Below are 12,450 nucleotides of genomic sequence, written 5' to 3'. Positions count from 1 at the left end.
ATGACTCCACCGCCAGGGCCATTATTGTTATTACCACCGCTTCCCCTCCCCATATTACACTGGAAAGGAGTTAGATAATTGACCTGTCCTTGTGTAGTACATTTCGCAGACCATTCTGGAGAACAATGGCATCTATTCGAGCCAATTGCCGGAAGGTGATGTGCATCGGCCGAAACTATGCGTATGTTCTCCTGAAGAAAACTAACATTGTCAATTGCAATTATAATGACAAACGTAACCTGCCTTCCGATCTGGTGCGCTGTATCTGTTAATGCAAGGACATATAAACCAGTGACCACATAACAGAGCTCAACAACGTTCGCCCAAAACAACCATTCTTCTTCCTCAAGCCACCCTCTTCCATCCTCCTCCCAAACAGCGGGCCCGTTCTGCGCCCCAAGGGCGTGAGCCTACATTATGAAGTCGAGCTCGGATTAGTTATAGGCAAAACGCTCCGTGACCATGACCCGGCAGACGAACGTGGCGCTTTGGACGCCATATCAGGTATGTCCAGTTTATAGCCTCTGGCACGAAGCAAACCGCCGTTAGCAGAGCACAGCACATGGAAAGATACTAACCAAGCCCTCCCAAACCTGCCAGCGTACACCCTCGCCATCGACCTAACAGCGCGCAACATCCAAGACGCCTCCAAAAAGGCCGGGCTCCCCTGGTCCATCGCCAAAGGCTTCGACACTTTCCTCCCCATCTCCGCTGTGATTCCAAAATCCTGCATCCCGGACCCGCACAATGCTACTCTCCACCTCTCTGTCGATGGCCAGCTGCGCCAGCGTGATAGCACCAACCTGATGCTCTATCGCATCCCGCGCCAGCTGGCGGATATCTCGCGTGTGATGACCCTGGAACCGGGGGATTTGGTGTTGACGGGCACGCCAAAAGGTGTAGGTGAGGTTCGGGATGGGCAAGTTATGACGGCGGGCATTGAGGTTGGGGGTCGGGAGGTTGAGGAGGGGAAGATTGAGGTTGTGGTTAGGGATAGGGGGGATGGAAGATATGAGTTTGCGGAGTTTTGATTTAAGAGGGGGATTGGATCGATAGGGAGCTAATATGGCGTGGGCCTTAGGTAAGCTTGCTTTTCCGTTGTTTTTGGGTTTATTTTAAATTATGTTTTCTGTGTGTTGGGGTTTGTGTTTTCTATATGGATATAGTATACCATTGCGAATAGACATGTGTACATACATACATACATGCACAGAACAGTTGATCTTTCTCAGTTCCCAAGTTCCTCCGTCCACTTTCACTCTATCTCTCCGCTGTATCCCAGTCCCATGTAGATATATACATATGCATACATTACGTTAGAAATATCAAGTCAGTCCATTCTTCACAACAAGCCACCCTTCCCCCTCCTCGTCAACCGGCCAAATAACAGGGATGGCCCTTCTCTTCTTCACCTTTGCCTTTCTCCTCTTCTTCTTAACAGCCCCATTTCTACTTGTTGCTACGTTCCTTTCACCCCTAACAAGACACCTATCCCTTTTTCCCGTTTCAGCTAACCCTTCCCCTTCCGCTTTCCCTTTGCCTTGTTCTCCTAATCCCTCGCTCAGACTATCTACAAACTGCCTAACAACTTCCCACTTCCACCCCCGCCTCTCCAACTCCTCTCCCAAACTACCCTTAACACTCCCATCCTCCATCGCCCCCCAAAAAGTTGATATGACTCTCTTCTCTTCACCCCGTGGACATCGCGATAACACCACCCAACAGCGTTCCATATACGATTCAAGAGTTTCGCCAGGCCCTTGTTGCGGAGCCTGGACTTCATCTTCTTCTGCCTTTTCTATACCCGCGTATTCGAATTTTCCTGAGGGTTGAGCTATGGGGGAGCGGGGGAGTTGTGGTGGAGAGGTCTGGAATTCGCAGTGGGCGGCAGCGGTTTGGTCGGGATGTGGTGGTGGGGATGCGGGTGGCATGGAGTCTGGGACGAGGATGGCAGAGTAGCCATCCTGTGGTGCTTGTGGCGGGAGGGAGCTGCGGGTTAGTATTGAGCTAGGGAGGTGGGTCATTGTGGGCGTGCCAGAGATTGTGGATGGGATGTTGTGTCTCTGGCGCTGTTGGCTGTGCGGAGCATGAAGGATGGGGGGTAGGGAGGGGGAGCGGAATGGTTCGTTGTCGTCATCGTCGCTGTGTTCTAGATTGAGATAAGTGGCCTTGTAAGGTAGGGTTTCTGTGGATGTGGATTGGTAGTTGAAATCGAGTGGAGTTAGAAATTTTGATGAATTGAATATGAAAAAGGGTCAAATAGGAAGAGGGTATGTATACTCACTCATTTCTTTTTCTTTGTCCCTTTCCTTTTCTTTCTCCTTCTCCTGCTCCCTCTCCCTCCCCATCTCCTCCACAACCCTTTTCAACTCTCTAACTCCATCTAAGATCTCTCTTAAACCCCCCTCAACTAGTTGCCTCGCCTCCTCCCTCTTCTCCCTCTCCCTTCTCCATTCCTCCTCCTTTCTCTCCCACTTCCCCACAGCCTCTCTCTGACTCTGTTCAAAAACTTCCTTCCACCCGTTCAACTCTTCAATACCCCCTTTAATCATCTCAACCTCGCCCTGAGTCACACCAAGTACATCACCAACCTCCTTCACCCTCGTCTCGAGATCCGACTTCAATTCTTCCGTCGTTGTGATTGCCTTAGCAGAAGAGGATGCCAGAGTCTCTTCGAGCGCGTCGAGGCGGGAGACGAGGGTGTTGTGTTCGCGTCGGAGTTGGTGTGCCCAGAGGAGAGAAGCGGGAGAGAAGAGGGATGGAGTTGTATTTTTTGCATTTGGATTAGAGTTCGGAACAGGGTCCATGGCTTTGGTACCTTGCGACATTGTAGGGTTGTTGGGAATGTCGGTGTACTTTAAAATATAAACATAAGGGCAAAAAGCTTTGGGGGGGTTGTAGTTATGGTGGTGGGAGCCTGTTTAAAGTAGAACAAGGAATGGAGTGGAGTAAGTAATCGTGGTTTCATCCGCGGACAGGAATGAAGGGATATCAGAGCGAAGCTGCCGATAGGGTTTAAAGTGGAGTGCGTATTGACAAGATGCAAGTGTCCTCTGCAAATAAGGGGAGAGGAGAAGGAGGAGAAGGGGGAGACTTGGCCTGAATGAGATAGACGCTGCCTCACTGACACGGGTTTATCATTGCTTGTTTGTCCATCATGCGAAGTACCCTATGAATCTCATGGAAAGGTCTTCAGTTTCACCCGGATGGTTTCCTTGACAGATAGATGGATAAGCAGATAGATAGATGCTGGAGTATTGATACTCCGCTGTTGGTCAATGGGCAAAGGGACCAGGTCAAGCTCTTTTCCTCCAACCGTGACTGCTGTCTACCATGTACCAAAAAGCCCCCCTTTTCTTGTTCGCGTATAGTCGCATTCTTCACACCGGGACATTGCCCACGTAAGCTCTGTATCTTGTCCAGTCTTCCAATATTATATATATAAAAGTAGTGAGTCATGACATAGTAAAGAAAACGAAAGAAATCCGCATCGCACTCATCCGAAACGAAGGAGCGAAAATCCCAATGAAATGGAGATGAGCTGATTTGGAAGTGAAGAACAGAATTTATTACATATCTCGAAGAAAAATGTAAAACTCTGATAAATAAATAACAACATAGGAGAGCAAAGGACTCTTCTATATTTTCTGGGGCTCTCAATAATAGGAGAGACGGAAAAGCATACCTCTCCATGCCATAAATTAGCTGTTGAAATAATAAATTGGGAATGGGAGGAAGAATATGAATTCCATCCTATCGATTTCGTGATATTTAAAAAGGAGAAGAAAAGAAGGAAGATAGGATAGGAAAGGAAAGAAAATAAGAGAAAACATTTTACGTATTTATCTCCTTTGATTTAGTCATTTTAAAGCTTTCACTATCATCCGCACGTCGTAGCATGTCCATCCATATGCTCATATCGTAACATGAAAAAAAACCGAAAAACCTAATTAATAGGCTAGTTATAAAGAAACTAGCTTTAAGTTTGATTCAATATGGAAAATCAAGACAGAAAAAGGAAAAAAGAATAAAAAGCGAAAGTTATCCCATACGGCATCAAGACTTCAGAAGATAAAGGGAACAACTTGTCAAATGTTGACGAGATAGAAGAGGTTGAAAAGAACAAGACATGAAAAAAAATAGCAGGATTCGTATAAGACAGAAATAATGATCTTTTTAAGGAAAACGTAACCCCTCGGCTAGCTAGTTACATAGCGACTTGGAAAACGCACATACAAATAAAAACAAAGCATAAAGTAAATAACAAGAGTATTAACTAAACATTAAAAAAAACAAAATCTTTGGAAAACCTCCCAGTCACACGCATGAGAAAAAAATCCATCTCCTCCTTTTTCTTTCTAGAAGTTAAAAAAAAAGAGGCCGTAAAAACAGACGGATGAAACCATGCGTAAAAATGGGCAAAAAAGTCAACACAAAAAGAAAAATCAGGCGAGGAGCAACGAAAGTACAAAAAAGGTTATATACCATTTTCCGTTTTTCCTTGCGAGTTCTCCCGTTCTTTATGTCGTTTTTTTGCCTGCCCTATGCCAAAGCGCTTTAAGGAGAAGAGAGAAAAAACTATGCATCATCCATGCAGCCATACCCAGTCATAGGAAGGGGGGAATTAGAAGCTTGAGGAGGAACAAAAAAAAAGCAGAGACAACAAACGTAAACATAAAACGTTAGGAAAAAAATAAAAACGTAAAACCCAACGATACCGATATCACTTTTGTTTTTTATTTGAAAAGGAACGCGGCGGGACGGGACAGGACGAGTGAAGGACAAGATTGGTCAAAGAGAGGGATAGACAGAAAGAAAACAAGGAAAAGGACAAGGAAAAGAAATCTGCCAAATTGTTTATCCACTATAAACAAAAACCTGGGAAGAGGAACAGCCGTTGCCGGGATCATAGCGGACAGAAACAGAGGAGCGAGCTTGATTCGACAATTGAGAACTTTTTTCTTTTTAAATTTGTTTAAATGAGGTCTGCAGTACATTAGTTAGCAAACAGATCTATGTTTGAATATGGGGGTTAAGGATGTTATTTTTTGAAAATAAACATACCAGCAACGTTCATTGGCATTTCCTCGATTTGGGTGCTGTAGAACTGCTCGATCTCTCTCATCATGCGCACATCGTCAGCAGTGACGAAATTGATAGCGACACCTTCCGGCCGAAACGTCCACCACGACCGATGCGGTGGATGTAATTTTCGCGATTGGCGGGGAGATCGTAATTGATGACCAACGATACTTGCTGGACATCGATACCACGCGCCAGCAAGTCAGTGGCTATGAGGACACGCGAAGAGCCCGAACGGAACTCTTTCATGATTACATCACGCTGTTGTTGCTCCATGTCACCGTGCATGGCGGAGACGGTGAAGTCACGAGCGGTCAGTTTGTCGGTCAGCCAGTCGACCTTTCTCCTGGTGTTGCAGAAGATGACGGCTTGGGTAATGGTGACGGTTTCGTAGAGATCGGAGAGGGTATCCAGCTTCCATTCTTCCTTTTCGACAGCGATGTAAAATTGTTTAATACCCTCAAGAGTAAGTTCTGCCTTTTTCACCAAAATACGGACGGGGTCGCGCATAAATTTGGTGGTGACTTCGAGCACGTCCTGGGGCATTGTAGCGGAGAGCAGGACAACCTGGGTAGACTGAGGGAGGAATTGGAAGATATCATAAATTTGTTCGGTGAAACCGTGCTATTAGACGAAAGTAAAATGTTAGAAAAAACTGAGGAAAGAATAAACGAAAACCCCAAGCGTCATGAGAGTAGATAGTGTCGATGCATGAACCTACCGAAAGCATCTCATCAGCCTCATCGAGGACGAACATCTTCATGTGATCGGTCTTGAGGACACGGCGCTGGATCATGTCGTGGACACGACCAGGAGTGCCAACAACAACCTGAGGACCATCCTGGAGAGCCTTCATATCCTCGCGCACGCTAATACCACCGATACAAGCGTGGCACTCAATGCTCATGAAGTCACCAATGGCAACAACGACCTTCTGGATCTGCTGGGCAAGCTCACGGGTAGGAGCAAGGATCAGAGCCTGACAAGCCTTGAGGTTGGTGTCAACCTTCTGCAGAGCAGAGATGGAGAATGTAGCAGTTTTGCCCGTTCCGGACTGAGCCTGGGCAATAACATCGGAACCTGCATGTTTTTATCATTATTATCAACCCTTTTTCCTGTTAAGGGAGGTTTTTTTCATGACGGATGTATCATTTGATTTGGACAACAAAGGAACAAAGGTAACGCACCCTTGATGACGGGCATGATAGCACGCTGCTGGATAGCAGAAGGGCGCTCGAAACCGTAGGCATAGACACCGCGGAGCAACTCAGCGCGGAGGTTCATAGCATCGAATGAGTCGGTGATTTCATCATAGTTGGATTCGATTTGTCCTGTGTCGGGAGAAGGTTTTGTCAGTGTTACATTTCTCTCATTTAACCAGCTTTGGGCAGTATCGTGAACACATTTTTCGCTGCTCGTCAAAAAGGTAAAAAAAAAGACCAACAAAACTAAAGAAAATCTTCTGACTGCGAACGACAAAGGGAAAAAAAAGAAAAGAGCATACCTTCGGGGATCTCTTCGAGACCCTTATCGTTGGAAGCCATGATTGCGAGTTTGGGGCTTTGAGATCACAGGCCGAAGCTGTGATCGTGGTGATGAGGGGTGTAAGAAAAAAAAACCGTTGGGTGGGAAAAAGAGGGTCTAGCGATCCTTGCTGGAACCTGCCCTGCGGATAAAGACTGTAGACTGAAAAATAACTAGAACCTATACTCTCTGGGGATGAGAGTAAAATAGGACCTAGGAGCTGAGACAACTCTGGGAATATTTATGGATGGGATATGTTGGTGAAGTGTTGTGTGTGGAGGAGTGAAGGAAGAGAAAAAAAAAGATGAGGCGACGAAAAAGGCAGTGGAAAAATGGACGTTTGGTTGACTCTTTGGGCTTAACGCTGTTTTTTTCCTTTTTGCTTTTTTTATTTTTTAATTTTTCCTTTTAATTTTTTATTTTATTTTATTTTATTTTTTAAGCGCGGGGACACCAGAATTAAAAATTGTCTCTTCACTCTGTTTACGAGACACCATCCCACACGGCTTACTATTCTCGCTACATGCGTTGAATACCTGCCACTGTATTTATTTATTATATCCTAACTGTCCCTGTTCGCTATTCGATTTCTTCCAACAAGTTCAACCTGTGTGCAAGCAAGTACCCCCGCCCAGCTTTTAGGCGAGAGATTTTGGGGTTTCAGCGTTGGCCCAAGCTCGAGATATCAGATATCAAATGCAATCAGGATACAAGATATAAGATTGCATTTTTATACACGTCCGCGACAGCGATGATTCTCCCACAGCCATTTCAGGACTGTAACGCAGAGATAGCTGTGGCCACGGATGTCACCTATTGTCCTGTTCAGAGCTTGCATCGGCCGAACTCAATGTCAATTGACGATCCAGCGTCAGATGTAGTTGTCGATGTCGATGTCGATGTCGATGTTATACCTTCACATCCTCTGGGAGTCAAACCGTCAGGCAATGCCTTGACAGCTGTCCACAACATCCGCCCAGCAATTGGCTCCCTGACTGTCCTGTCAGATGAGTTGATCATGCTACTGCTGGAATGTCTGGACAGCACATCTCTGTTGCGCTTGGGGGCAACTTGCAAAGCGCTGTATGCGTTCACAAGGGCCGAGGAGCTGTGGAAGGCCCTCTTCATTGAGTAAGGACCTTTCACTTTCTTTTATCTTTCTTCAATGACGTTATTTATCACTTGGATCTAGTTTCTTTGGTTTGGTTCTTAATTGTCAAAGCCGGCATTATATTATCTGGAAGTCTGAACATTTTTTGTATATAATTGGAATATATTTTTTAAAGGGACGAAGGCGCAAACGGCATTGTCGTCAATTATATGTACATGTATCAAGATGCACTATATCTACATGTATTTATTCTACATTTTCAACAATGCAGAGTGATTATCCTCCCACATATTCTGCAGTCCATCTACTTACCCTTCCTCCCAGGAACCCTCCCAAAGGCTTCTCATGGCGCGGCACCTGGCACGCAACATATCTTAACCTACCGGCCACCAAAATCGCCTCACCAGACTGTTCACATCTCTACGCCGACATCCTCCACCGACCGTTTCACTGCGCTCACGTTTCCCTGTCAGCCTACACCACAAATATCCCTGCCTGCAACCAAATCCCCCGCATAAAAAACCTCACCCCAGCTGAATTCCAAGAATCTTGGACGAACAGACCTTTCATCCTTACCGAGCCCGTGAAGTCATGGCCGGCCTACAGGGACTGGTCCACAGAGCATTTGCTGAAACGGTATGGGAACATAACATTCCGCGCGGAAACGGTCGACTGGCCTTTGAAGACCTACGTGGAGTACATGAACAATAACATCGACGAGAGTCCCCTGTACCTCTTCGATCGTAGCTTCGTCGAGAAAATGAACTTGTCGACAGTCAGCACCACCACCACCAAACCCTCAGAATCGGCTTACACTCCACCCACCCCCTTTGCAGAAGACCTCTTCTCCGTCCTCGGCCCCGACCGTCCAGATCACCGCTGGCTAATCATCGGCCCCCCGCGCAGCGGCAGCACCTTCCACAAGGACCCCAACGCCACCAGCGCCTGGAACGCCGTCCTGCGCGGCTCGAAGTACTGGATCATGTTTCCAAGCAATGCCGCTGGTACCAATACCAATGCCGGTGCAGGCGCAGGCGCAGGCGCAGGTGCAGGTCCAGCATTGCCATCGCCACCAGGAGTCTATGTCTCGGCCGATCACAGCGAGGTAACGTCGCCGCTTAGCATTGCGGAGTGGTTTGTGGGCTTCCATGGTGCGGCGCGGAGGATGCAGGGGTGCGTTGAGGGGGTTTGCAGGGCGGGAGAGGTGTTGCATGTGCCGTCTGGATGGTGGCATTTGGTTGTCAACTTGGAGGAGGAGGAGGGGCATGGTGGAGATGATGGTGACGATGGTGGTCGTGGTGATCGTGCTGTAATAGCCATTACGCAAAATTTCGTCCCGCGGGGACATCTTGTGGATGTTCTTGGGTTCTTGAGTGGGAAGAAGGAACAGGTTTCGGGGTTTCGGGATGGAGTTGAGGATCCATTTGGATTATTTATAGAGAGGTTGAGGGGGGTTGAGCCGGACTTGGTGGAGGAGGCGTTGAGGGAGCTGGAAAGAGAGAAGGAGGGTAGGAAGAGGAAATGGGATGAGGTTGTTAAGGGTCCTGTGCATGGGGATGGTGAGGGTGAAGGTGAGACTTGTGGGGGGGTTGCGTTTAGTTTTGGATTTGGAGATGATGGGAGTGATATTGAAGTTCCCTGACTCGGGGAGGTCAGGAACGGTATTACCTGCGTATCTCTTTCAAAAAAACAGAAATGAATACGAGATGGACGTGTTCATCGGTTACTAGAGTGTATATACACACAAAATCCGTTAAAGATACAAAAGCAAGCATCTGTGAACATTGCAAACGAAAGGCTACATATTGCAATTCGCACTGGCCATTCGGAACGTATGGTATATATATGTATGTATATTCATATGCGACCGAATAAACTTCATACCAAAGAGAGGGATCTGAATCCAGCATATAGAAGGAAAGGATCAATGACAAGAAACAGACTTAGTCGCCTCACCTCCAAAAACCATGTACCCCATAAACGCCCCGACAGCCACCGCCAGCATAACCCAACCGTTATATGTCATGAAAAGAAGCCTGCAAATTAAAACAAAAACATATATCAATTCATTTTTGCTCTAAATCCATAGCCCCATCGGAAAAGAAAAGGCTGGGGGTTACTCACATGATCATAAAGCTATAAAAGACCTGCACAGCGTAGAAGGTCGCAAGAAGCAGCTTGCCCCTCCGCCTCCTCTCGATCCGCGCTGCGAAGAGCAGTGAGCCAGCTGTTTCACCGTTGGTGGTGGTGTTGTTGTTGTTGGAAAGGAGAGGGGCATTGGGAGTGGGCAGCGCGTTGTCACTGTCATTGATAACATCTGGCGTCTCGACATCTTCATTGTTTCAGAAAGATATTTTGAGCCTCCACGGAATTGATTATTTTTGTGGGTTGGGAAATAGGTGCTATGTCTTCACATGTGCACACACTTTCTCTACTCCTCTATACGGGGAGGCTTTCGGAAAGGATGGAACATATGTACCCGTGGCGCAGATACATAGAAATGGAAAATTAAAAAGCGAAAAAAAAAAAAAAATTAGCACAGAAATCCAACAACATACCGGATGAGTATCCTCCAGCAGCCGGTATGGGGCTATCCTTCAACGCCAATGCATGCCGTGCTTCATAGCGGCGTGCCATCGCGCGAATACCCTCGTAGCCAGCGGTCAGGAGCACAATGGCAACAAGTGAGAAGATAAGGGAGAAGGGCCCTGTTATGCGCCACTGTTTGAAAATTATACACAGGTTGTGTGAGGAGAAGGTGAAGTGCATCTAGATCATTTATTAGTACCAGTAGTTAGTCAATAAACGACCATCCGTGCATCATTGCCTGGTGGTAAAACACGGGGAGCGAGCATATATATCTGCACATACATTCATGCTACATTGACCACCCATGTCCATATCTCCATGGCCATCCATCCCGGCATGATGCATTGAGTGGTCCATGGCTTCAGAATATGATCGTAGGTTAGTGCTGGAGAGCTATTCCGGGGCGACAAGGGAATGCTTCGTAGGAGGACGAATATATCAAATTCAAAGGGGAATCCCTCTTGTTATATAGCTATCCCTCCTGCTCCGACTCTCAAGTATTTGAGCAAGCCAAGGTGGGACAGAGATACCTAGCTTGACATGTTGCTGCATATCCTTGAGCAGCTTTGAGCAGATTTAACATTCGCTGGCGGTGCAAACACCACAAACAGGCTGTCTCGTGTTGAACAAAATCAAAGACGTCAGTTTTTGTTCGGCCGCTCTCCATCCACTGACCACCATTCCTTCTCCTGGCTTTGACACTATTAAACGTCCCTTTTTGAGTCCAATCGCCGGATTTTGAGTGTAGTTTTTTTTTAAAAAAAAAAAAAAAAAAAAAACCCAACCCTTCTACGCTTAACCGACCCTTCATGACGGAAAATATCCCGCCCGCAACCACTGCTGGCGCGACCGGCCCTAATGGCGTCCCGGCTACTTCTGGGTCGGAACAAGTGCAGAGTCGCGGGATCCCATATTATGAGAAGCTTAGACGCGAACTGAGAGAGACAATACAGAAGAAGCGGCTAATGGATAAGAACATGGTATGGAACCCATGCTGACCTGCCACCACCGGTAGTAGTTATCCTGTCTGCGTCGCTCATTATTTCCTGACACTTCTCTTCTCCTGCAATATGAGTAGCAGAAAAATGACCAGAGGAACGAAAACTTGCTAACTTCTACACCAGGCCGCCCTAGAAGAATCGATATACCGCTTCGAGCAATCCTACCTCGAAGAAACCGGCGCGGGAAACATAATTAAAGGGTTCGACAATTATATCAAAGGCTCCTCTGGCGGGTCAGGCATAGGTTTCGGAAGCAGCCTTGGATCGATGACTGGTGGCAGCGGCACAGGAGGCCCAACCACACGAAGAAAATCAGCGGTCCAAGACGCCGACCGGGTGTTCTCGAGGAGTTCAGCTAGTTTTATGAGGGTGCGTATGAGCTTGGCCATCAACCCCCATCTGTCTCTATTCCTGCTCTCTATCTACCTCCCCGCTATTTCTTCGACCCCACCCAATTTACCATATGCCCTGGGCTAACCATGTGTGTGTATATGTATAAACGACATAGGACTCCCCCGCTCCCTCCAGCACAAACACAACCCCTTCCCACGCCCCGACACCCACCTCCGCTTCCATGCCAGGCTTTCAGAGAGACAACAGCAACAACAGCAACAACAACACTAGAGACCATAAAGAGACTTCCAACGCCATCAGCAACAACAACAGCAGCAACAGCAATCCACCCGCCCCCAACACCGTGAAGACGAGCACGAATAAAAAAAACAGGAAATCATCCGCCGCGACGATTGCCAACGCGAACGCAAACGCCAGCGCCACTTCCAACGCTAATGCTAATGCCAACACGAGTACAAATACAAATTCAGTCGTTAATGCAACTGCAAATGCAAATGATGCGAATTCGGGTAATGGGGCTGGGGGCGCGAGGGGACGGGAGAGGGATGGAGATGATGATGCTGAGTCTGGGGGTAATAAGCCGCCAGTGAAGAGGTTGAAGATTACGTACGGGCGGGAGTGAGGGAGGGAATGTGCTGCAGGGGAGGGTTATATTTGAGGTGATTTCTGTTTTCATTGTCTGGAGGGTTTTTTTTTATTTCTTAGGGATGGGAATGGGTTTGGACCCTGCCAGGGCCCCTGGGGCGTTAGGTCACTGAATCATGGAGTTTTTTTTTTCCCCCCTCCCCT

General features: G+C 47.2%; 6 protein-coding genes across 6 annotated transcripts; 3 read left to right on the top strand and 3 right to left on the bottom strand.

The window, feature by feature from the left end:
* Positions 1 to 26: 26 nt before the first annotated feature.
* HCBG_00180 (fumarylacetoacetate hydrolase) lies at positions 27 to 1,189 on the top strand (the record flags this gene model as incomplete). Its single annotated transcript, XM_045427230.1, has 3 exons — positions 27 to 181; positions 293 to 504; positions 601 to 1,189. 3 exons carry the CDS (start codon positions 126 to 128, stop codon positions 1,029 to 1,031), a joined length of 699 nt encoding a protein of 232 aa, XP_045291205.1.
* A 136-nt stretch (positions 1,190 to 1,325) lies between these two features.
* HCBG_00179 (uncharacterized protein) lies at positions 1,326 to 2,828 on the bottom strand (the record flags this gene model as incomplete). The annotated part of the gene is made up of 3 exons (XM_045427229.1): positions 1,326 to 1,476; positions 1,516 to 1,972; positions 2,285 to 2,828. 3 exons carry the CDS (start codon positions 2,826 to 2,828, stop codon positions 1,326 to 1,328), a joined length of 1,152 nt encoding a protein of 383 aa, XP_045291204.1.
* A 1,326-nt stretch (positions 2,829 to 4,154) lies between these two features.
* On the bottom strand, positions 4,155 to 6,872 carry HCBG_00178 (ATP-dependent RNA helicase EIF4A; the record flags this gene model as incomplete). Its single annotated transcript, XM_045427228.1, has 6 exons — positions 4,155 to 4,986; positions 5,065 to 5,099; positions 5,135 to 5,706; positions 5,804 to 6,162; positions 6,270 to 6,413; positions 6,587 to 6,872. The coding sequence occupies 6 exons, from the start codon at positions 6,624 to 6,626 to the stop codon at positions 4,976 to 4,978; spliced, it is 1,161 nt and encodes a 386-aa protein (XP_045291203.1).
* A 485-nt stretch (positions 6,873 to 7,357) lies between these two features.
* Positions 7,358 to 9,359, top strand: HCBG_00177 (F-box protein; the record flags this gene model as incomplete). The annotated part of the gene is made up of 2 exons (XM_045427227.1): positions 7,358 to 7,737; positions 8,042 to 9,359. The coding sequence occupies 2 exons, from the start codon at positions 7,358 to 7,360 to the stop codon at positions 9,357 to 9,359; spliced, it is 1,698 nt and encodes a 565-aa protein (XP_045291202.1).
* A 63-nt stretch (positions 9,360 to 9,422) lies between these two features.
* On the bottom strand, positions 9,423 to 10,737 carry HCBG_00176 (ctr copper transporter; the record flags this gene model as incomplete). The annotated part of the gene is made up of 4 exons (XM_045427226.1): positions 9,423 to 9,753; positions 9,842 to 10,049; positions 10,276 to 10,486; positions 10,589 to 10,737. The coding sequence occupies 4 exons, from the start codon at positions 10,661 to 10,663 to the stop codon at positions 9,642 to 9,644; spliced, it is 606 nt and encodes a 201-aa protein (XP_045291201.1).
* Positions 10,738 to 11,115: 378 nt separating this feature from the next.
* Positions 11,116 to 12,283, top strand: HCBG_00175 (uncharacterized protein; the record flags this gene model as incomplete). Its single annotated transcript, XM_045427225.1, has 3 exons — positions 11,116 to 11,286; positions 11,431 to 11,540; positions 11,836 to 12,283. 3 exons carry the CDS (start codon positions 11,116 to 11,118, stop codon positions 12,281 to 12,283), a joined length of 729 nt encoding a protein of 242 aa, XP_045291200.1.
* Between the last annotated feature and the right edge of the window lie 167 nt (positions 12,284 to 12,450).

Source organism: Histoplasma capsulatum, assembly GCF_000150115.1.
Source record: "Histoplasma capsulatum G186AR genomic scaffold supercont2.1, whole genome shotgun sequence".
Taxonomy (NCBI): domain Eukaryota; kingdom Fungi; phylum Ascomycota; class Eurotiomycetes; order Onygenales; family Ajellomycetaceae; genus Histoplasma; species Histoplasma capsulatum.
This window is presented reverse-complemented; position numbering and strand designations above follow the sequence as displayed.